The 27,089-nt window shown below is 32.2% G+C and overlaps 1 protein-coding gene across 1 annotated transcript; it reads left to right on the forward strand.

The window, feature by feature from the left end:
• The first annotated feature begins 996 nt into the window (after nt 1-996).
• Nucleotides 997-27,089, forward strand: LOC136974007 (nuclear speckle splicing regulatory protein 1-like). The gene is made up of 5 exons (XM_067268775.1): nt 997-1,216; nt 8,431-8,506; nt 13,113-13,166; nt 17,096-17,218; nt 26,750-27,089. Exons 1-5 carry the CDS (start codon nt 1,200-1,202, stop codon nt 27,014-27,016), a joined length of 537 nt encoding a protein of 178 aa, XP_067124876.1. The 5' UTR covers nt 997-1,199; the 3' UTR covers nt 27,017-27,089.

The raw sequence follows: 27,089 nt of genomic DNA on the forward strand, positions 1-27,089 counted from the left end.
TTCGGCCACAACTCTTGATCTACGACGAAGTCTGATAAACTGGCTTCGTATGGATCGCCTTGACATAACGAAATTTTCTCTTCGTACAGAGCTGCATCTCGTCCTGTTAGACTGCTAGAATAGCCCGCAAGAAAAGAATCTTTTTTAACTTAATCCATGATAATAGAAACTGCAGTATTTTTGTACGTTTAAACTAAAAAAAGACGTCGAATAACAGATCACGTGCAAGCTAAGCGAGCGAAAACTACCACAAAAATGGCGAATGGGCGGAGCAAACGTGTGTTTTATCACGTGACATGCGACCTTGAAACCTCTCTATAGGTCGCGGGAAAGGTCGGCAAGAGAAGGTTTATCCGACACCGTCTTTTAGACTATGATCGCGTTTAATCGTTGACTATGACACCTACGCTCATTTTGATATTTTTTCTTTCTAGTTTCGTTTTGCTTTCTAAACTGCGTCTTAAATTTTTAATATTTTTCTTTCTAAATTTTCTTTACCTAAAATTTTGTTTTTCCCGTTACTCTTTATGAGCGTCGACATCAAAGTCCGATATCGCCGACTCGACACTTATAAAAGTTATATTCTTGGGTTTGACTCAACAAACTTGTACATATCCCTTTTGGGGGGCTATTTTCGGGCCTCACACTTATATGTTCGCTTGGCCTGTCTGTATAACAATTTTTTGTTAAACTACGTGTACAGGTAAATATGATGTATATAATGTCTGCTGATCTTTATATCTCATATTTTTTAGCTATATTTTGTAATATATGATTGGTTGTAAACATATAATTGATGTTAACTGTATCATATATGTAAGATATGTTTATGTAAAACAAATTAAGCCCATGTAAGGAAATGTCTAACAGTTTGTGTATTAAAATTATATGTTTGTAATTGTACTGTTTGATATGTAATCTCAATTATGCCTAGCAGTATTGAGATAGACAAATAAAAAATTGATTTCGAAAAAAAATTGAAATTGTATATAACAGCCAGGAAAGTAAAAGAAAAATATATAGGATGCCAAGAACTTATCTTCGTGTTTTATTTATCTAATAATAAATAATAATTTTTTTATATTTATTAAAAAGTTTAATTTTTAAAATTAAAAGTTTAGAAAGAAGTAATCGAAAAATATTATGTCGATTGATTTTCGTTTGTGGAATTGGCAACGTTTCTACATTGTAAGACAAAGATGGCGGCGAAGAAGCAGTAAGTTTAATATCTTCTTAATTCACTTAGCTAACTTTAAAAACTCACTTTTTGAATAAAGATTTATGCGTCTTATACGAAATCGGTTATCTTTATAGTTCAATACGTGACAGTGAACATTAAGCAGAATATTAACTATCAAATAAACTTGTTTTTATAGTATCAATCATCTCTTCACAACGTCATACTTTCAAATATTTCTGATGTAAATTATGCATTATATAGGGTGTCCCAAAAGTTTCCATACATACAAACGTGAAATGTAACTTTATTCACAAAAGATTGAAATGTCGGCATTAAGATTTTGTATCAGTGGGTTGAAGAACACACGGGTGATCTGCCGATGGGGTAGCTTCTAGTAGGACTTCTATGTGGAAACTGGATTCTGTTTAGGTGTTAGACACACGAAGAAAACCCAGAACACTGCATGGTGGCCAGATCATTTGTCAGGGATAAACCAATGACTAACTACCAATGTTCAATGGTTTTATTTATTCAGCCACTGGTGGGCTTGAATTGTGTTACTGTTTGGAGACATTTGGGACATCTTGTATATTTGTATAGCAGATTATGCAATAAATAATTTGAAAAATATGAGGGATTGGAAATACGGTAATACTTCGGTTATCGTCGGTTTCAGTTTTTGTTGGCGTGTCCAAATGATATCGCTGCTAATTTTGCGAAAACAAAGGGCGACCCATGCGTTTTCCAGCTCAGTGTGACGTTATTTCTCGTCTGAGCATTATCCCGCGACGGCCCACCATTGACCAAAGTTTCCGTTCCCTGAACACTGGGAGTTCATTCGTGGGTTTGTGCTACGCTTTGATGGCGTAGCACGAACCCACGAATCACAAAAATATAATCACAAATGAAACAAACTTTTATTGTTAACTGTGTAAACAGTTAACAATAAAAGTTTGTTTGGGTGTACTATAGATTACTCCCTATGGAATTTCGTGTGTTTGGGTATATATCTGAACTCAGGGGACAGAGACGAGTTCAACGATACTCTACTTTTGGACCGGAGACGAAAAATAAAAAAGTTATCATACTTTTTTCCGGCGATTGCGCGATGATAGGGAGTCGCATCCCTCTCCGCTAAGTCGGCCTCGCTATCGCAATCGCTTGCCGTTAAAATTGCCTTTAGTAGACGTTTCCCCCCCTTTTTTTACTTTGTTCAAGAACTATCGTGAATCGATCACTAGTTTAGCACATGGCGGCATGTGGTGGCGCCCGTACAAGAGGTCAGTCGGGCCGCCATGTTTGCTGCCATAAGTAACATTTACCGAAATGGCGATCGTGCGATGATCAGAAGTCGTGTCGCTCTCTCCGCTCTCGTATCGCGTGTTTAACGCTCCGGGAGATGACCGTAGTCCGACGTCACGGTTTGCAGACTTTACCACAAGATGGCAATACTAGCAACTACGGTGCCGTCTGCATGAGATCATTAAAAAAGTATGGTAACTTAAAAAGTGTGATAACATTTTTACTTTTCGTCTCCAGTCCAAAAATAGGGTATCGTTGAACTCATCTCGGTCCCCTGAGTTCAAATATATAATCAAAATCCTGAAATTTTATAGGGAGTAATCTATAGTACACCCGTTTGTTTCATTGGACAGATTTGAATATGTGGTGATTATATTTTTAAGTTAAATTTGTTTTCTGGCCAGAACTGGTACATTGGCCAAAATTGGTACATCTACCCTACAACTACTATTACATGACAATTACATCACACTTTACCACGGGGCGATATAGACTAGAAGCTCATGTCCAACTAGCTTCTACAAGAGAATACATTACCCAGCATGTCTAGCCGAACAATTCCTTTGCTTTCATCTTAATGCTTTTATCTTTATGCTAATTAGTCTTTTATGTTAATTTCTTATTGTTTTTAGTATTTAAGGCTATATTAATTCTCTATAAAATGTGTTGTTGGTATGTATTTTTGAGTGTCTAGAACGAATTAATTGGATTTACATTGATTCATATGGAAATAATTGCCTAGGTTTTTGTCAGTTTTGGATTTTGCCAGTTGTTTTCGGACGGATTATCGACGAAAATCGTGGTATCACTGTATGTGTTTAAATGTATGCTCGCCATCTGAAATTAGTACTGAAGTGTCTTGCCCCTATACATTGTACTTTTCCCGCCATGCCAGTGATCTGTTAACTGCTTTCAGGGGAAAAGTTTTGAATTGAAATAACATGACTTCTGATTTGTATCAGAAGTTCATATATAGTTATTCAGGTCCTCTTGCTCCAAAGGTTTCCATATATGGTCTCATGTTTCATCTGTCTAACTTTATTCTCAAGATGAAGAAAAGAAAGGCAGATGGACAGATAGATGGATGACAGTGGGAATTTATAGATCTACAATTTTTTCAAATTGCAGCCAATAAAACATTTTTGACACATAAACAGAAATAATTTGTCAATAGTTTCTGATGCCTGACTTTCTTCGACTGATAAAACACAAGCCAAACTTGTAATCAATCAGAAAAAAGCAGTGCTAATTGCAACTACAGTATATATTGTATTGCTAAAGATGTTTTTCAACTACAATTTATGCTATTGAAATGTAGTTGCTGAGCTTTAAATTGAATTGACAGTCCATAATTTGAGATGTAGAGGTTTCAGAGAAAATTATTTGAGATAAACATGGAAAATATGAGGTGTGGCTATGAAATAACAAGACTGAAGCTATAAAACATTTAATTTTGATTTCATACATATTTACTTATTATCACCTTTAATATACACCCCTCCTCTATCCCTACAATGCTCCATGCGAATCTTCCATCGTTTGAAACAGTGCTGGAAGTCTTCTTCTGTCAGCTTCTTTAGGATGTATGCCGCTTTCTCTTTCACAGCTTAAACAGACTCAAATTTTGTTCCTTTTAATACAGATTTCACTTTAGGAAACAGATAGAAGTCGCACGGTGAAAGATCAGACGAATAAGGCAGATGGTCTAAGGACTGTTTCACACTATAACCGACTCGACCGACCGGTCCGATCTGACTGATCCTATAATTGGACCGACTAGTAGTAAAAGCATTTCACACTGAGTACGAGTTTATGTTGGTGGCTGACTCATAAGGACCAATCGGTTCTGATTGGTCCTTATGAGTTGGCCACCGACATAAAATTGCATGTTACAGATCAAAACACTAGCCAATCATGGTAAATTTTTCAATTTAAACAAAAAACATGGCCGTCGTGGAAAGCGATCATGCATTTCAAATTGTTTTAAAACATATTTCATTCGTATCCAGAAATTGTAGTTCTGAATATGTTACAATTTATCGTTAGGCCATATCTTTGGCAACAATATCTATTGGAATGTTTTATAGTCAATAACGTACCTTCAACGTTTAATTTCTTGGAAATCTCCATTCAAGAATTATTTTTTTAATGTTGTCTTTATAATCGGCTCACCGAATATCATAAATCCACGGATATTTTCTGATTTTGTTTATTAAAGCTTTCGAGAAAACTGTACCTTCCGCCATTTTCTAACTTCGGATAAATCTAAACTCTGATTGGTTATAGCTTCGAAGCTCTCATTGGCTGTAGCTTACCGACTGCTCCGACCAACTACAAATATTTAACTTTTTAAGTCTGTCTGACTGGAACGACCAGTCGGTCGGGCGACTGTGTTGCCATGGTAACACGACTTGTAGTCGGTCCAGTCGGTCATAGTGTGAAACAGCCCTAATACTGGGATGCTGTACTTGGCTAGAAACCTCTTGACAGACAATGCAGAATGAGCCAGCATATTGTATTAGTGGAGAACCCATGACTTGTCCTTTCACAATTTGGGTTGTTTTTTTCTTATTTTTTCACAGAATTACTACCTTCAGCAAGAACATGAAGGTAGTAATTTTGATTAATAATTTGACCAGATCACCAATTTTTTTCGATATTGTCAACCGTTTTTGACATGGAAGGGTGACCAGGGCATGAATCATCTTCGTCGTCTCGATCATCTTGAAAATGCTTAAACCACTCAAAAACACGGGCACACGATAAACATATATTCACAATTTATTTGTCATTCATTGCCATACATTTCTTTCAATAAATTATAAGTTTCAGTAGTGGTTTTTTCAAGTTTTATGTGAAATTTCACAACAATTTGTTGCTCACTTAACATTCTTCCCGCAAAACAAAAAAAAAAAACAACTCTAATGCAAAAGAAGGCTATGGCTATATAGATTTGTTTACAGAAGCGAGAGGTACTGTATTCGAAAGAGAAGGCTTCACACTAAACAGCTGTCAGTCGTCGGCATTTGGCGTATGCGTACTTCTTCTGTAGTAGCGTCAGTCTCGTTATTTAATAGCCACACCACGTATACTGAATTTAGGCTGAAAATGCAGGGGGGAAAATAAATTTTGAGATAAAGATGTTTTTAAAATGAATATGTTTGAGATATACACTTTCAACTGTGTTATAACTAAAGAAACAAGGAATTAACACCTAGATTAGAATTAATTCTTTCCATTGAATAACATTTCCATACTATGGAAAGTGATTTGGTGTCAATAATATCAAGACTGTTAATATTTCAATAGTAATTACTTTTTTTTATCTTTATTTACAATTAAAATAATTATACACTTACGTAAACTAGATGATGCCATGAAATGCTAGAACAGTTAAGGAATTTTTTTTAAATTCAGATTTAAACATTATTTTGGGTCATTAATTTTATCTCCAGAATTCACAAAGAAAAAAATGGAATATGTCAAAAATTGTCAATAACATACTAAGGCTATGTCCTACGTGGCAGCGTCCAGCGACCGCGGGCAGAAAGAATCTTTGTATGCGCGTCCAACTCACAAGCGACTTCTGTCCAGAGTGGAAGCATGTTGTTTACAAAATGGCGGCGTGACGACCTCATCGAATGCTTGCTACGGAAAATATGACAAGCATTAAGATAGTAAATTTGACAGGTAATTGTTATAACTAACTAGATACACAACAAATAAAAAGAATCTTTATAGAATAATAAGTTTAAGAAAGTTTTATTTTTAAAACATTACATTTACAAAATCAGAAATGATTAAATTACATAAAAGATTATTAATTAAAGTACATACAACATATATCCACAATTTATTTGTCATTTTGTTTTCATTTTTCTACAAAATCAGCCATTTTCTTCTTCGGAAGCGTGAGCAGTGGAAGCGGCGATTAAACTTGCTTGGTAGCTGCTTCCTGCATACGCGTGTAGAAGCATCATCTGGTGGTCACTGCACGCTAAACGCGGTTACTCCAGACATGCACATTTGCTTGAATCAGTTTGTTCACTCCGCTTGGAAGTGCGTTCACGCCTGTGGTTGCTGGACGCTGTTGCATAGGACATAGCCTAAAGCTTTTTGTGCATTTGAAAATTCAAACATCTGTTTAAGCATTTTATCATGACAGAACATTTCAAGTTTTTTATTAAATCAGTAGAACATACTGTATGTTAAAGATTAGACTCATAAGCATAAGGAATCAAAGAACTCACAAAGGCAAGAACTTCCAAACTTCCACAGCCCTCACAGAGGAATTGATCACCAACAGGAACACTATACCTGTTTGGTATAACATGGAGATCATTGTCTTGAACTATGGATTTGGATGATTAATTCTGTGAAAAATAAGAAAGATGGCTATTGTGCTTCTCATTTTTATATTTGTTACTTTTATAATGTATTACATTCTATTTTTAATCTGTAGTTTATTTTTACTTCAATTTGTGTAGTAACTACAACCTTTTTGTTTTGAGATGTGATACTAGTTTCTGTTGATCTTAATTTTTTAAGTGTTGAAGTGTTTTATCACATAATATAATGCTTAAATGTATATTTAAACTGAAATGCTCAAAAAGCTTTATGATGCTTCTTCAATGTTCATTTAATACTTTTTGTTTGGGGATTCTGCTGATAGGATTTATGTTCTGAAAAAATTTAAATCAATAAAAAAGTGGATTCCTTAACTGTTCTAGTGTAAAGTTTTCTTGTAAACTAATCATTATCATGAATTAATGATAATTTGATAAGAAGAATTATCTTAAATAAATACACTGATGACTTGATATAATGTGATCCTTGGAGACCAAAAAATTTTATTACAAAAATTACATAGTGACAAAAAATTTTTTGGACTCCAAAGACACTTTATGTTGCCAAATTGTTTGGATAGGGCAGAAAGATATATATATATATGAATAACTTATGTCACATAGTATTACTGTTTATCAGTGTACTGATTACTCAACTCAGGGTGTGTTTGTTAATAGTGGTCTCTGCATACCTTTACCAATATGAGCATGTGCTACTGTTTGAAGGCATTTGAGAATGATGATGAAAGAAAGAAAAAGATGGCAACATTCATACCTATAGATAATATTGTGATGGAAGAATCTATGATTTTAATATGGATTTTTAGAGATAAAACTTAAAAGAAGGGTTCTAATTGTAAAATTCAGCCATCAAATGAATTGTCTTGCCAACAGAGCATTCAAAGTAGCCACAAAAAAATTAGAATGCTTGCTACCATTTGAAAAAAAATTTGATGACATTTATATCACTGTGTGGCACTAACAGGCACTTTTACAACTTCTAAATTTTTATTCATAAAACCACATAATGGACACTGAAATAAAACTATCTGAGCCATGGAAGTTGCCATGTTGCTTTTCACCATAAACTACTATTTTGCCATCTGATGGTGCACACTCTGGCGAGAATATAGGAATGTGTTTTACAGGAATTTTCAAATGGTTCCACCTACACAGATTAATGTGGAAGAATAAAAAAATCCACCCATACATCTTCTATCATTCATTTTGTTCTAACTCTTTCCATATCAAGTCATTCAAGTGTTAAGCTGGATGTCTTGATATGGTCATCAATTTCATGACCATATTGATATTTACACATTGATAAATGCAAAGTTTAGACATGAGCAATAAAATATTGCAAATTGAGTCAATTAATTTTGATCTGTGTTGTTAATTTAATTCAGTAGAGTACAATAAGATGAAATGAATGCAACAGAAGATGAAGAGGCTGAGTGATAAATTTGTGTTTAAGGGCTGTCTATGTTGTTTGCGGGTCCATGTTATATTGAGCCATCAGTGTATGTACCTGAAAACAAATTTATGTATATGTTTAATTTATTATTGTAGGAATTAATGTTTTAAAATTTTCTATATTTTTAGGTATGGTTTAATAATACCAAACAAAGTAAAAAAGACTGTAGAGAAATCATCAGTATTTGATAATAGTGATGAAGAGGTAAGTTTATTTAATATCTTAAAATGCATTTTTAACAAATTTTTAGTAATAATTATAAATTTTCTTTGAATTTTTTCATTTTTTTCCACTTATTTGCTTATTTTTAGGTAATATTGTTTAATACTGAGATGATGAAACAATTCTATTATAGTAGAATTAGGATTAGGTTGATAGAAATATAGAACTAGAGAACTAGAAATGACAATAATCTTCCACCGTTTGTAACCGTCATAACCGTCTTGATAGAACAATAATGTTCTCGCCAAGTGGTGTGAAGCTCACTTCCTCTATCTTGACTTCTTTTACAGGCTTTGACTTAAATTCTTCTACCTTTACTTCATAGCTTCTCTTCTCAACATTTTGAGGACATTGAGCCGAAATATGACCAAAATTATTACAACTAAAACATTTCATTCCTTTGCCTTTCTTTGGACAACTTTTACTCACATGGTTTTTCCCACCACAGTTGTAGCAACGTTTTTCATCTCCACAAGCATTATTAGGCTTAATCTCACGTTCTAGCTTCTTAGATCCCACCATCATTTTAGCATTTAGCTTACGACTTGATTTCATGTTTTCATAAATTTGCAGCCTGTGTCGAAATTCTTTGAAAGTAGTAGCACCATAAAGCACTGTTTTACTTACTTGCTCATCCTGAATTCCATCGATCATGTATTGTATCACTGATTCTTCCTCAATCGTAATTTGTGATGAAATTTCAATCATCCGATACATATATTCCTGATACATTTCACTCTGATGCTCCACTTCCATCGAAAGTTGCTTATGAATCTTCCTACTGTTCAGTTTTGGAGAAAACTCGGCACAAAGAGCTTCTTTTAATGCTCTCCATGATTTAGTACATTGTTCATAGTTTACGTACATTATTGCTGAACCTCTGAGTAATCATTTTGCATAAATTGTCTTCTGCATGCCATTCCAGTTACATATTTTCGCCATGTCTTCGAAATTAGAGATCCACTTAACGACGTTTTTTCTGTCATCACTACTGAATGTTTCAAGGAGTAATGTTCAAAATAACACCCAGTCGGTTGAACAAAACACAAAGTTTATATTTACAAGACAAGTATACAAAATAATACAAAATAACGTTACAACTAATTATGCACAGAACACTAATCCAAGTGACCACCGACTATTATCCGTACAGGTTTCGTCGGAAAAACACCTTACGATCTCAGGTTACAGACTTAGAATCAGCAACACCTCTGAGTCTCGAAAAGTTCGTAGTAGACCACTGGAGTTCACTTTCACCAAGTTTCTGTCACGTCCACAGAGAGAGACAGTTAGAACTTCGATAGCAAACGATCTGACCCCTTTCCCGCCGAAACTACTTCTTAAATAGTGGCCGGCGTTCGAATCCTCCACCAATCCGCTTCACTATTTCCCCAACGTCCGGCCAACGGCCATTCTCCGCCAGCCAATCGTCTGTCGATCGTTGATTCAAACCGCAACGGTTTTTCTAACAGCCGTTTCTAACGGTTCTTCCAACGGCCGTTTCTAATGGTTCTTCCGTCACGAAAGTTCGTTATCTTAAACCAGGGCGGGAATAGCTCACCTAGGCAATTCCATACCCTACACAAGGGATTCATCAACATCTGTAAAGGTAAACATTGGCTTAGAGTGCTCACTTTTATATTGCATAATATTACTATCTTCGTCCTCACTTTCGTCAGCATCGTCATTGCTTTGCACGTCTTTGTCTCTGACATTCTCAATCAAAAGTGCCGCCTTCAATCTTTGCACCAACTCTCTCTTTCTACCTGTCGTTTTCAATTTTTGTCATCCTAGTTTGACTTTCAAATCAACAAACTTAAGGCGTTTCACGCCCATCATTGTATTGTCCTTAGATACAACAGCCAGTCGTAGTTCTTCGTCGTTCACTGTAGCATCACTAACTCCGCCATCTTGTCTGGATTCCATTGCCCTTCTAAAAGTTCTCGTATGAATTTCTCTCAATATCCCGGCTGAGCCCCCAAAATTTGTAGGATTAGGTTGATAGAAGTAGAGAACTAGAAATGACAATAATCTTCCAGAATTCGTAACCATCTTGATAGAAAAATAATGTTCTCATCTTCATAATGTCTTTTTTGTCCTTTCTTCCTTTTGTGCCGTCATCAACTGTCGTCCTCTCTCACTTCTCCCCTTACTCGACTCTCTCCCTCGTTCTTCTCGTCTCCCTCACAACCCCTCGTAAATTTATTATTTTAATGGTTTAGGAATGTTACTCGTCTAAACCCCACATTTGTGAGATTGTCGGACAGGCACTTGTTAAGTTTTGCATCAGTTTTTATTTTTGAAAGTGAGAGTATAATAGCAAAGGTAGAGTGGGCAGAAGATGTCTGATGTTGCTGGGCAGTATGGCTTGAACAGGTCTACAGTAGGCTGCGGTTCAATCTTATCTAAGACAGATACTGTATAATCAAGAAGACTCAATCAGCTTAATGAGTAACAAAAATCACATCTGAGAAATAAAGAACATTGAAGAGCTTATAATGGAACCTGAAACTGATGTGATGACAGAAGAATGCCAAGAACTCTTGAATGAAGAACACCAAGAAACTCAGCTAGATATGTTTTCTTCTGAAAAAGGATTAATGCCAATATTTGCTATTAAAGATCTTTTGAAGAAGTGGTCATTACTTTTCTATCCTTAATGATGATTTCTTTTTTTTCCGCTTTTTGGCTTTTCATATCGTCATAAATACTATCATATTCATAAACAGTAGGATCTTCTTCTAATACTTTCTGTATTTCCATGTGTGTCTACAAAAATACAATGATTACATTAATATAATTACTAATGTATTTTATTATATTGTTTAAATAATTAAATTTTATTTTACATAAAAAACATTTAATCTAAACTTTGCATTTTATCAAAAGAACCCATAGTATTCAACTACAACATCTATTAGATCAGATTATAAACTTAAAGTATACATAATGCACTTAAGTACAGTAATTTTACATGATTCTATTAAAATTCAGTTCTATAAAATAAAATTATCGGGTTAAGATAAACTAATTACAGTAACAAGCATATCATAAAATCAAAACAATAATTTTCATCTCTACATGCAAAATTACTATACAAAATGGAAAAATGTTTCATATTAAACAATGTTGGTAATATTTGTCAGATTTCTTTAGTGCTAAGAAATAAATTAAATGACTCAAAAAAACTTTAAAATACTGGTATACAAAGTTTTAAATCATCAGTAAATTAATGAATAGTACTATAACAGGCATGGACAAATGCGGCTCCGAGAGCCACATGCGGCATTATATTAGTGTAATCATTGTATTTTTGTAGACACATATGGAAATACAGAAAGTATTAGAAGATCCTACCGTTTACGAATATGATAGTATTTATGACGATATGAAAAGCCAAAAAGCGGAAAAAAAGAAATCATCATTAAGGATAGAAAAGTAATGACCACTTCTTCAAAAGATCTTTAATAGCAAATATTGGCATTAATCCTCTTTCAGAAGAAAACATATCTAGCTGAGTTTCTTGGTGTTCTTCATTCAAGAGTTCTTGGCATTCTTCTGTCATCACATCAGTTTCAGGTTCCATTATAAGCTCTTCAATGTTTTTTATTTTCAGATGTGATTTTTGTTACTCATTAAGCTGCTTGAGTCTTCTTTGATTATACAGTATCTGTCTTATATACGATTGAACTGGAGCCTACTGTAGACCTGTTCAAGCCATACTGCCCAGCAACATCAGACATCTTCTGCCCACTCTACAATTACAATGCAATTAATTATTTCTGAAAAATCCTGGAGAGAAAAGCAATCAACATTAGACAGATTCTTTAATCCCCACTAACAGATAAAACATGACTAATAAAAATGCATGATTGTATATATATATATGTATATGTATATATTTTTATTATTACATATAAATAAACGTAGTAAGAAAGTATATATTTTTTTTATTTTTTGGGGTCTCCAGAACAAAACCCATAAAAACCTATGGTTCATTAACCTATTGATAATAGGTTAACGAACAATTCAAATAGCGAACAAAGTCCTAGAATGAATTATGTTTGTTAACCAATCACCCACTGCGTTTTAAAAGAAATTTAATTACTTTAAGTTATGAATGAATAAGTAATTTTTTAAAATTTATGATTCATCTTCAGGTGATTTAATATTTAAATAATCTGGCAATACATCACCAAATTCAATTGTAATAAATATAGAAATTAATTTTATATAAGATAACATTCCTGTAAAATTAGTATCATTAATTAAGAATAAAAATCTTTTATCAATAATTTTGTAATTGCTGTATATATAATGCATTACATATAATACATTACTTAGTTAAATAAAATACACACAATACACATATGAAAAAATCTTTTATTAAAACTGTTCAGAAACTTTTAACGAATGATGTATTATGTATTATCTATTTATGTTTGAGAACAATAAGTAAATTTATATTAAATTTTATAATATTCATTTTCAATTGTTAAATCACTTTTATAACTATTGGAATAAATAAATTTTAAGATTCATTACTTGTGTTTTTAATTTTTTTTCTAATGTTGTGTTTTTTAAATAGTCTTTAGATCCTGAACAAAAAGTAGACAGTTGGAAAAGTAAAGTAAAAAAGAAGGTAAGTTTTTACAATTTAAAATTTTGACAGTGCTTAAAATATCAAAATAATAGTAAAATGAAAGTAAAGAAAAATCATAAAAACTTGAATAAAAGATTTATTCCACTATTGTTATTTAAATAAGTTAAAATGTTTTTGAGTGCAAGGAAGACTAAAATAAAAACTGTAAAAATCATTTTAATTTCCATTTTGAAAATAAATAAAACTTTTTCTTTTTTTCTAAATAACACAATTTTACCAAAAAAATATTACATGACTATAAAGTCATTGTTTTTGATTGCTTAGAATAGTCACAATTTAATATTTGAATGAAATACAGTATATTAATTCAGTTTTTATATAATGCTTAGGATATATATATATGAGTGTTGGTTATTCAATTTAGTTTTAAAAATTGTTACAACATTTATTATATTTTTAATTTTAATGTTTTTAATTGATATACAGTGAAATGCTTAATGACTTTTCTTAATTACTTTAAATTCATTTACTTGATATAATTGTTTAAACTTTTCTTGAAATTGAAAAGCCTGTAGGTTTATCAGAGATTTAGTAGATTATTTATTATTGATTTGACAAGAGACATTTTGTTTTTACAAAAATAAGAATATAACAATTATAGTTTTCAAAATAAATTGTTAAAAATGTATTTTATAATTATTTTTCTACTTTTTAACTGCTTTCAACTACTTTGTTTTGCTAAATTTGAAAATATTGCATTTTGCTTTGATTGAAAATATTTGATGGTTCTTTACTGGCTTCATTCAATAAACAAAAAGTGCTTGATTTATATTACCAAAATTGTTTAATATGAAACATTTTTAATGTCAGTTTAGATTATTCTTGACTTTATATTTAAATTGAATTCAAAATAATGAATTTATTCCAATTTTGTAAACATTGTGTATTTTTAAATTTACAAAATGAATACATATCTCTCTACATTATTTATATTAACATAGTAATAGAAAATATCATGTTTGTTCTAATAAAAATTAAAATTTTTCAATTTAATGTACAGACATTGATATCATTACTTATAGGAACAATTACATTGAACAGTCTTAAAATTGAAGGAACTGTTGCAACAATTTTTAACCCTTTATTATATCATTGTATACGTTGGACTCTGTGTATTAATAGATCTTATTATACTGGTTTTGTTTCCGTTTTAGCAAATAGAAAAGATTTCCTCTATTTGCTAAAACGAAAACAACACCAGTATAATAAGATCTATTAATACACAAAGGCAAACGTAGACAATGATATACGAGGGCTGTTCGGAAAGTTCGTGGCCTTGCCTATATGCGACACTGCGATCAATTTAATTTTTGGCAGGAATTATTCAGACATCTTTGCTAAAGATACAATACCAATTTCTGCTTGATTTGTCGTAAAGTTTTGCCACGACCACTTAGCAGATAGTTAGTGTGCAAGTGCTTTGTTAAAAATGGAGAAGACGAAGACTCGTGCGGTCATAAAATACCTGACGAAAAAAGCGTTGATTCCATCTCAAATCAAAGCTGACATGGATGATGTTTTGGGAGAGTCTGCTTCTTCGTATACCACTGTGAAAAAATGGACAGCCCTTTTTAAATCTGGCAGAGAGAGTGTGGAAGATGACCCTCGCAGCGGACGGCCGTCAACTGCTGTCACTGAAGAAAATATCGACAAGGTTTACGATTTTGTGTTAGCAGATCGCCGTTTGAAAACGCGTGAGATAGCTGAGACAACAGGCATCTCTGTTGACCGAGTGCACCACATCTTAACCGAAAATTTGGGTATGACGAAGGTCTCAGCAAGGTTGTTGCCGCATCTGCTGACCGCCGAGCAAAATTGTGTTCGCACTTTGATGTCAAAGGAGTGTTTGGACTTCTACCAGAAAAATCCACAGGATTTCTTGCATTGGTTTGTGACTACTGATGAAATGTGGATCCATTACTATACTCCTGAAACAAAAGAACAGTCGAAGCAGTGGAAACACCACAGTTTGCCGCCACCAAAGAAGGCAAAGACAGTTCCATCAGCGGGGAAAGTGATAGCTTCAGTTTTTTGGGATGCTAAAGGCATCATCTTTATTGACTACCTAGAAAGAGGAAAGACCATCAATGCTGTCTATTACTGTGAACTTTTGGAAAAACTTAAGAAAGACATCGAAGAAAAAAGGCAACACCTGAAGAAGAAAAAGGGTTCCGTTCCACCATGATAATGCACCTGCATATTCTGCCAGAATCACTGAACAAAAGATAAACGAATTTCGCTTCCAATTAGTTCCACATCCACCGTACTCACCTGATTTCGCGCCCAGTGACTTCCACCTTTTTCCAAACCTAAAAAAATTTTTGGCTGGAAAGAGATTCCACTCAAATGACGGAGTCATCTCTGAAGTGAATGAGTATTTTGCACACCTTGACAAATCGACCTATTGTGATGGCATAAAAAAGCTGGAACATCGCTGGAATAAGTGCATTGCTAATAAAGGAAACTCTATTGAAAAATAAAAAAAGTTTTAACATTGTTTGTTGTTCTATTTGAGGCCGCAAACTTTCCGAACAGCCCTCATAATAAAGAATTTAATAAGGACATAGAGGCAAAAGAATTAATTCTTAAATTTCTTCATAGGCCTATTCTAATGTTCAATTGCAGAAAGAAGTTTTTCTTGGACTAATGTTAATACAGTAGAGAGTCGTTAATCCGAATCAATTGGGGACTGGGGTTGTTCAGATTAGTGATTTGTTCGGATTACCGATTATGTACAGAAAAATATATTAACCTGTCCGATGTTCAAATTTTTCTTCGTTGCGTGTCACTTCATGTTGAATTTTTCTCCGTTGCATGTCACTTCGTGTTGAATTTTTGTCGATTTTAAGCCTAACGAAAATTTTTATAATAATAATCGAGGCTATTGTATCGTTAAAAATTATTTCTTTATTTTGTACAAACAAAATAAATATATTGAAGAATATAAAAACATGAAAATTATACTTTAGAAGTAAATCTAGTATCAAAAACGTTCGATTCAGCACGACACAGTCCGACTGAAAATCATTTGGATTACCGGCGATTTCGATTTCCAGGGTTCAGATTAACGACTCTCTACTGTATTATGTTAATGGTAATGTGCTAAATATTGTCTGTTAATGAACATGGATGTTAAAGAGATTATGCTTTTTTTCTCTTTCTTTGAATTTGTTATTTTGTAGATTATAATATATTGTAGAGTAATTAACGTTTTTATCTTTTGTATTTTAAATTGATGTATTATAGTACAGAGGTGGGCAAGCAAGAGTTCAGTGGGAGCCACATGTAACTCAATGTAGGTTTTGCAAAACGTATGGGAGCCATAGTTCTCTACTGTTGTGGCGGATAGTATGGTAAGGCTGGGAAGGATAGCACTTTCAGCAAGAGCCACATGTAACTGAAAAAGAGCCGCATTTGCCCATGCCTGTTATAGTACTATTTATTAATTTACTGATGATTTAAAACTTTGTATACCAGTATTTTAAAGTTTTTTTGACTCATTAAATTTATTTCTTAGCACTAAAGAAATCTGACAAATATTACCAACATTGTTTAATATGAAACATTTTTGCATTTTGTATAGTAATTTTGCATGTGGAGATGAAAATTATTGTTTTGATTTTACGATATGCTTGTTACTGTAATTAGTTTATCTTAACCTAATGATAATATTTTATGGAACTGAATTTTAATAGAATCGTGTAAAATTACTGTACTTAAGTGCATTATGTATATTTTAAGTTTATAATCTGATCTAATAGATGTTGTAGTTGAATACTATGGTTTCTTTTGATAAAATGCAAAGTTTAGATTAAAATGTTTTTTTATGTAAAATAAAATTTAATTATTTAAACAATATAATAAAATACGTTAATAATTATATTAATGTAATCATTGTATTTTTGCAGACACATATGGAGATACAAAAACTATTAGAAGAAGATCCTACTATTTACGAGTACGATAGTATTTATGATGATATGAAAAGTAAAAATGCAGAAAAAAGAGAAATCATCATTAAGGATAGAAAAGTAATTTTATTACTTAAATATTTTATTATTACAAATTTTTAATCTATATGAGAAGTGTCAAGAAAGTAAAGAACATTTGGTTATAAAAATGGAAATGAAAACAGTGATGATAAAAAAAAAGTTTTATTAAGTAATCAATATAAGACCAGTTAGTTTTCTACATAGTCACCACTATGTAGAAAAATAAGTGGTTATTGTGGTCATTGTAGAAAAATAAGTGAACATTTGGTCTTGCACTGATTACTTAAGTGTTCTGTGACAAGTACTTAAATTATAATTCAAGCATTTGCGACAGCATGACACTATTTTTGGATTCCTTCATCATAGACTTTCATTGCTAGTTCTTTCAGCCAGTTAGTGCATAAATGCATAAGATTGCAGATATACAACAAATAGTTTAAGTTGCTATAATTTCACATTTACTTGCTAAAATGTTCCAAAGTACAGCATTGTAGATAGGCAACATTTCAGAGATTTTATTATTGTCAATTTTGTGTGCTAGGAGGCACCTAATTATAGAATATTCTAGTACATCATGTTGATTATTGCCTCAATTTGTTTTGAAGTTCGATTAGTTTATATCAAAGTTTTGATCGAAACTAAAATTATTTTTATAATTAGAAAGGTTAGTTTTGTAATAGTTTTATATAGTTGATATAAAAAACTTTAAAATTATTGAATTAATTTCAGGTTTTTCATTTTTTGCAGTATTACAATGTTGTGCATATCTTCATATCTAGTAGTACTTATACTAGGACAATTGTCCAAATTTTTAAAGTAACTTTTTTGTTAGGAGGATACGTATGCTAATTAATAAACTTAGTTAACAACTTTTAAAGTAGATTAATTATATTATATAACTAGTTTAATGCAGCATTTTATAATGTTTAGTAGATACTTCTAAGAACAACTTATTTTTCATATGATGCATACAAAGATATATTATTTTTATGTAAATTCAGATTACCATCTATACTCATGTAAAATTCAAATTTTTTAGACACTTTTTTTAAGGTCAAATTTATGAGGTTGACTATACTACTTTTGAGGGGCTGAAATTCAAGCTAGAATCCAAAGTACTGAATCAGTAGCAGAAGCCCAACTGATGTCTAAATAAATATAAACAAAAACGCAATGAATTAAAGTAATATTACCGATTTGGCACATCTGTAGAATACTGGTCCCCTAAGATGACTTGTTTTCTATAGGAAAGCAAAATTTTAAAGATTTTTGTATTTACATGAAAATAAAATAATCAAGAGATTTCTTTACAAGTGAAGATGTAGCTATTCATTGTTTAATAACACAGGATATTCTTCCATCTCGGAAGCAATGCAGTAATTTGTCATGCCTAGAGGATCAAAGTGACTTTAAAAGTGATTTAAATTCTAATCAACTTCCATACTTCAGATCTGATAGTAAAAGTTGCAGAAAAAAGAAGTCCATTTTCTGTAATAGTTCTTTTAAAAATATGAAACTGGAATTACATGAATTTTGATATTTAATTTTCATATTTTTTTTTTTAATGAAAAAATTTTGACAAATGTTGATCTGTTGTCCATGAAATATTACGGTTGACCTTTACAGGGGGTTTATTAAAAATTTTAGATTTTTGGCCAAAATTATGAGGACATCTTTTACATGTGATCGACTATTACTCGAGTATATACGGTAGTATAAAATGAGTCATCTAATACTAGATAAAGATCATGAAGCATATTTTGAGGAAGTGTTTAGTGATGGTTATATTTCTAAAGTTGCATATGATGTTTCAGATTCAAGCAATGATGAATTTAGTGCAAATACATTAGCAGGTTTGGATGGGCCTGAAGTAATGCCAAAAGAAATATTAATGATGATGATAGAAATAAAGATGTTGCAGAATGTAATTCTGGGAGTGGCAGTGTGACTGATATTTTCACTAATGCTTCGTCATCAACTTAAGTATCACATGCATCAAACTGAAAAAAGCAATTAGTATGATGTAACTTAGTTTGGGGGGAAAAATCTTTGATATTAAATGAATCTCAAACTACATTCAAAGGTTCTGAAACTTTAGCTCTGAAAACACAATACAGATTGTTTTCATATTTCTTTACAGAAGAATTGGTGAAAAAAATTGTTTCTGAAACAAACCTATACTCATTGCAAAAAAATATAAATTGTCCCATAAATATTAGTGCATTAGAAATTGAAAATTTTATTGGTATTATATTTATGTCAGTACAATATTATTTTAATATAAGATGATACTGGTGAAGAAAATATGGATTTCAACATATTACAGACACAATGCCTTTAAATCAGTTTTTGAAAAACTTTAAGAAGTTTTACATTTTAATAATAATGAAAAACATTTACCACAAGATGATACAAACCATGACCATTTTCATAAAATATGGCCTCTGATTGATCATTTGAATAATTGTTTTTAATTGGTTACTCTAAACCAGAGATTATCCATCCACAAGCAAAAGTAAAAAAAAAAAAAAAAAGAGAGAGAGAGAGAGAGATCAAGTACAATTTTGTCTGATAAAGATAGGCAATTCTAGGGTTTCATTTTATTTTTAAATTAATTACTCATTTTTAACATAAAAAATTTTTTTATGGATGACAAAATTAGTTAAAATAAAAATATTTGTTATTAACTGAATTTGTTCCAGCAGGTTGTGTTTGTTTGGTCAAGTATCAAACTTTTTTCTCCGTAAACATATGTTAGAATAGAGAATTGTTTGAGTACCAAGGTACCACTGTAGTTATTTATTAAATTACAATTTTATGATATGAAAACTGAAATATTTGAATCCATGTTATTGTTTCAAAAAATGTTTTTAACCTTCCTTGATTATTTTCATCTATTTAATTACTATAAGTGATGATTAACTGATGCAAAACTTAAGGAACTGTAAAAAGAAATCATTTTAATTAATTATTATTAACACAGTATCTTTGATCGTATTCAATATCATTCAGAAAAGTTTTAATGGATTAGAATGTCTGTAAATTGTTTATTTTTTGAATAATAAAGCATGATTAAAGATTTCCTTTGGTTTTGAAATCTCTATTGTAACAGATGCATCTTTTAAAGTAGAAAAATATTATAATTTACTTCATAAAACTAGATACTAAAGAAAAGGTTGCAATGAAACAGCAGCATGGCTATGGAATACACACCACAAATACATGATTCCATCATGTATCTGTATTTTTGTTTAACCTCATTGCTTCATCACATGTGAATGTTTCAATTAATAAATTTGGCCAGATTACAAAATTAAATTCAATGTGACAAATCAAATTTAAAATCCTAATGTCATTTGAAACTTAATAAATTAATATATTTCATCAGTAAGTACAACAAAGGAAGGTATCAAGAATTTTAAAGTAACCAACAACAATTTGCACTTAATCTATAATAAAATTATTATTAAAAATTAAAATTGAAAATGTTGTAACTTTGTTGCTTTCTGTAGCAGTATAATTTAAGGGGATTTTAATGTCACAATATGTGCTGAATACAAGAGAATCTTAATATTTTAAGAAAATGTTTTGCTAAGGAATTTTTTCAGGCAGTTCAATTTAGTTCATTTTTACACAAAATATTATATACATAAAATTATTCTAGATGATAATACTTGATTAATGTGAACATCATCTTTAACACTTACTCTGCTAACCCTGTGGACACAGTTCATTCCTGTGTGCTTGCTGATTTTTACTATTTTACAGTATATTCTACTGAGAATAAAAAGTTTGACTAAAGGTAGGCAAACAGTGAAAACAGTTTTTTATTTCTGGGATATTAATCAATATTTCTGTCAGTTTTGAGAATTGATGGCTTTCAATTTGCTTGGATTGTATTTAATCTTATATATGCATGTTTTACATACACTGGCAGAAAATAAAATCCCAACGCCAAGAAAAAGTTGTGCTAGATAAACGAAACTTGTGTTTTCATATCTGAAAGATGGCATGTATTCAAATTTTGTGCTAGACGAAGAAGAGTGACGTGAGTAGAACCACTATGAACATGCAAATTACGTTTGCTATAAATACACGATGTAAACTTGTTGAGTGTTACTTATCGTCTGGATTGAATGTTGTGAGTTAAGGTTTGAGTCAAGAATGCCTTTAAGGAGACAAAGAAGGCAGTATCAACAGCCTATTGAGTTTGAACAAGGCTGTGTAATAGGGCTATGAGAAGGTGGATTTTCTTTCCACGCTATTGCAGAAAGACTTGGCAGGGATGTATCCACTGTGCATGATTGTTGGTAGCTGTAGTCACGGGAAGGTGCTGTCTCAAGAAGACCTGGGTTCTACCGCACATGGGCCACTATTGAGAGGGAAGACCCGTATTCACTGCATGGCGGTGGCATATCGTACTGCATCTGCAGCAGAAATTAGAGCTTCTGTTGGCTCCAGAGTGACTCAGTAAACTGTAACAAATCGGTTATTGAGGGACAGTTCCGAGCCAGACGCCCTGTGGCATTTATTCCATTAACTCCAAATCACTGCCATCTGTGACTTCAGTGGTGTCAAGCAAGAGCTCATTGGAGGGTGGAGTGGAGATCTGTTGTGTTCTCAGATGAGAGCTGTTTCTGTCTTGGTGCCAGTGATGGCCATATGTTGGTTAGGAGGAGACCATGTTAGCACTTGGAACCAAGCTGTTTGCAGCATAGACACACTGGACCTACACCAATAGTTATGGTCTGGGGAGCAATTTTCTATGACAGCAGGAGCACTCTTCTCATTATCCTGAGCACTTTGACAGCAAATTTGTACATCAGACTGGTGATTGAACTGGTTGTATTGCCATTCATAAGCAATATTCAAGGGGGTGTTTACCAACAGGCTAATGATCTTCCTCGTACCGTTGCTGTCATCTATTGTGCTCTACAGAGTGTCGACAGAGTTGCCTTGGCCAGTGAGATCACCAGAGCTTACTCTCATCAAGCATGTATGGGACATTATTGGACAACAAATTCAGCTTCACCAACAACCAGCATTAACTGTTGCTGATTTGACTGACCAAGTGAAACAGTCATGGAACTCCATCCCGCAAAATGACATACGGCACCTGTATGACACAATGCATGTATGCTTGCATGCTTGCATTCAAAATCATGGTGACTACAGTGGTTATTAATGTACCACCATTTCAAATTTGAAATGGATCTTCTCACACATACTTTAGCCTGTGACCTTAAAAATTCAATCAAATAAATTTGTTACCTAGACAAATGCTTTGCCTGAATTTTGTTCATCTAAACTAATTTTTCCTTGGTGTTGGGATTTTATTTTCCACCAGTTTAGGAAGATAATATGAGAAAATTGATCATCACTATCATCACCACTGGATTTGTCCAACTCTTAATCAATAAGTTTGCACAATCTTCATTATAATTACACAACATACAATTGCACACAATTACACAATATCAGAATTTGGCTAAAGATAAGGGGCTTAAGCCATTATCTTGTTAAAAATTGATAATTCAAAGGTAATACTAATGGATATTTTGTTGAAATACTTCATAGCAAGGTTTGAGTCTATTGACTCTTGTTTCAACTTGTAACCATAATTTGTAATTAGTAATTTGTAATCTAATAATATCCTTTGTTAATATTTTTACATATATTATGTAATATTGCTTAATAACTTGCACATTATATTATTATTGTAATTATAGTAACCAATTCATCTACTTGCTTACTATTAAGGCAACTGCTTTTGATCTAACATATTTTTAAGGCATCTTTGGGTTGAGTTCAAAATACTCAAAGCATAAAATGACTTTCTATTTATTTATTCTTGATTTTACAAGTTTTTTCCTTCATTAAAACATTGTTAAAGTAAAGGATAAACACCGGAGTGAAACTAAATTAAAATGAACAACTGAAGTGCCTTTGGCCGGTGTGCTTCTTCGAAAACGTTTGTGATTTACTGTGAGAAGAAGCACACCGGCCAAAGGCACTTCAGTTGTTCATTTTAATTTAAAACATTGTTTTGAAGTTAGTTTATTTATGGAATAATTATTTGATTTCAGAGTTATCTACATAGAATCAGACTTTATAAGTTGACGAGATTGTGGAATATTACTTCTGGACTCAGAAATTTTATCTTTTTAGATAACAGTTTAGAAGAATGGTATCATCTTCTCTATTTGATTCTAACCAGTTTATTTTTCAATCAGGAATCAGAGAACTCACAGCTATAAATTCTTGTCCAAAGACCTTCAACTTTCCTTTTATAATATAAATGCATAACTAAATCGAGGCAAAAAAAATGAAAAAACAAAGTTGACTGATGCTTTTGTCTTGAAGTTCTCATAGATTGAAAATGTGCGGAAATTTCTGTGACAACTAGCATTTTACCAAATTTATGATTAGCATGTAATTAGATTATAATTTAAATGAGATAAGTTAAAAAAATATATTAAAAACTTTTTAAAAATGTGTTACAATTTTGCTATGTTATATTTTAATTCTTAACTTTTCTTTGAACTGATACTTTTTCTAAAAGGATTGCTTACACCTTACACTTTGAAAAACTTTGTTAAAGATATTGAATCAAAGAACTGGAATTATATCAAAAGTGCAGATTACATTAGTCAACAGAAATTTTGTTAAATAAACAATTATGACTGTTTCTTGATAATTCTGATGTGCTGAATACAAATCTCAATTTTTCTATTGGACTTCACTTATTTGTAACAGATTAAAACTCTTTATCTGTAATTGTGCAATAAATCACTTTGATTAATCAGAATCGTTATTTAAATAACCTGAAAACACTTCAAAAACGCTTGTAATATGTTGGTTATAGAACTTCATAATGACTTTTACTTTTGAATCCTTTTATCTGTATATCCAAACATTCTGTCAACTTTAAGGCCAGTGCTATACGGTCCAGAGCTCCCTATTCCTGTTGCACTGAAAACGTAAGATGCTTTATCAGCATCTTACACCTTCAGATAAAGCATGCTATCGACTAGTGAAGAAAAGGACCTAGTTTTTCTGCATTAATTGACCCTGTTCTAATCAACCAGTCAGAATTAAATGATCTTGTATATGATCCCGACTTATCCAAAAATACGGGCTGAATTATTTGGTTCTAGATTGAAAGGATGGAGTTTGTTAAGCAAAGATACAAAAATTTTTTTTTTTTTAATGAAAGGTAACATGAATTTGAAACTTTTTCCTGGCCAATTATCTAATATACTGCTATGATGCTGACACTGTCATGAAGACTTTTAGTATTCAGTAAAATCTAGAGAATGGTGACAGTCAATCCAAAATGAGTTCACACGTATAGTTCTGTATGTAACCACAACCACTAATTTATTCACACAAAACAACAACTATTACTCAACTTGAGTTACACAAACAAAAGTACATGAATATGAACGGTTTACACTGTGTGTCTCTACTCGTACACCATACAATACTTTAAAGTTATTCTAGTCCCAACACAGGTCTGTCGAAAGGACACCTTGCAGCAATCCAGCACCTAATCCGCACGTATCAAGATCCGTACCTTTTGGGAAGTTCGAATGCAAGCTTTGAGCCTGCCAAAAGTTGTCCCTTTTATACCCGATGGAGCTCAAGCCGATCCGCCAGTGTTCCCCAGTCTGGGAAAATCCGGCCAATGTCCGTCCGTTGTTGACCAATCATTGTCCATCGACTCAAACGAGTGGCTGTTAATGGACTCTCTTCTAACCGTCATTCCCCAATGGCTTCTGTAACGTGTGCAGATTTGAATTTGAAAATAAAAAGGACCATGACAGTGACTTTTCGTAGATTCTTTCAAGAAAAGTATGAAGGCATTGCTGTTGCATAATGGGAACATATATCAAACGTACAACACCTTTAACATATCCAGTATAAAGTCTTTAATAGCTTAAAAAAGAAGAAGAGGGAACCTACTACGGTCTCATCATATTCTTGTATTTATTACTGTTTATTAATTTCTTCTTTTATTCTGTTTGTAGCATAGTCCCATCTATGCGCAGTCGTGGTTTTTTGTAAATTCGAATTTGATTCGATGTTATTCTTCGTTTAACTGACGAAGGCTGATTAACGCAGCCGAAAACGTGTTTAAGCTATTAAAGACTTCATACTGGATATGATAATGGGAACATATATCCATCAGTTCTATTGCTCACCACATCACAGAATCATATGAAAGCGTGAAGCTTGTCCTAAGTTGCATACAATGTTATCTCCACAGATGGCATATTTGTGGTGATTTAAAAGTGTTAGCTCTATTTTTGGGACTACAGCTAGGCTTCACAAAGTTCTGCTGCTTTTTGTGTCTGTTGACAACTAGAGATTGTAAACTGCAATTCATCAAACAACAATGACCAAAGAAAGACTGACTTGCTGTTGGAGAGACGAACATAGTAAATGAGCCACTTGTCTCCTGGAGAAAAATATACTTTCCACCTGTCTACTTATAAAACTTGGTTTGATGAAACTGTGAAAGCCATAGAGTAATGGGCAAAGGTACTTACCTTTGCCCATTACTCTATGGATCATTACTCTATGAAGACTAAGTTTCCTACAGTTAGTCATGATAAGATCAGGTAGGGCATGTTTGTTGGTCTGCAAATACAGGAACTAATGAAAGTTTCTGAATTTAAAAAAGCTTGAATGTATCGGAGGCAACTGTGTGGGCAGTTCCCTTAAGAAATGAACAATTTTCTTGGTAACCATAGGGCATATAACTATAAAAGGAAACTCTTGTGGAACTACAGACAACCAGGATGTTGTGTCTCTCTCAAGATTCATTTCTTGGACTCGCATCTGGATTTCTTTCCCAGTAACTTAGGTTGCTGTAAGTGATGAACACAGCAAAAGATTCCGTCAGGGGTTATAAACCATCTGCTGTTAAGCTGACTAAGCTGTTACCAAAATAGATGGAGTCTAAGAATATTAGATGACTACTGCTGGACACTGCAGACAGATGTTCCTGCAGTTAAATGCAGCAGGAAATCTATAAAGACTACATTTTAGGTGAATATACAATCATTACTACTAGTCATGTTTTCATCACAAATAATGTTTTGCTGGCAGAAAGAAATGATCATTACTTAAAAACTGACCCAATAAATAGAAATGGAAAGTAGATTTGAAATCAGTAAAAGATTTTTATAAAAATCATCTTACGACTTATCCTAATTTTTATAAAAATCATCCTTTAACAGACGTCGAGTTTTATTTTGTTTCTCAGTATAATTAAGGAATATAGAAAATTCCAACAACTAAATAAATTCTTTCACTTGTATATGTTTTGTATTGCTTATTTGTTATAAAATAAATGAAATAATCATTATTATTTTTTAATTAAGATAAAAATTTCTCATATTAATATAGTAAAAATGTTTTGAAACCTGTTTATTTACAAATCTTATTTTTCTGTATTCATAATAAATTATATAAAAATAAAGTTTGAACAATATTTAAATCATTATAATAAATTATTAATTGAATTGGAAGTATTTCTTATAATGCTTTTTTATATTTTAATAGCCTAAATATATAGGATCACTAATGAAAGCTGCTGAATTAAGGAAAAAAGAGTATGAAAGAAGAATAGAGAGACAAATTCAGAAAGAAAGAGAAAAAGAAGGAAATGAATTTGAAGATAAGGAGGCTTTTGTTACGTCTTCATATAAGAAAAAATTGTTAGAAAAGCAAGAAGAAGAAGAACGAGAACGTAGACAAAAAGAATTAGAAGGTATAGTATTTATTCTAAAACCATTTAAAATTCATTTTATTTATATTTATTCATCTTGAAGAAAATTTGAAATGCTATCTTATATGTAATTATTTTAAGAAAATGAAGGTCACTTCTGTTGATGTTAAGAAA

This window comes from Centruroides vittatus, unplaced genomic scaffold, assembly GCF_030686945.1.
Source record: "Centruroides vittatus isolate TY-2023 unplaced genomic scaffold, ASM3068694v2 contig_3363, whole genome shotgun sequence".
In the NCBI taxonomy this organism is placed as follows: Eukaryota; Metazoa; Arthropoda; class Arachnida; order Scorpiones; family Buthidae; genus Centruroides; species Centruroides vittatus.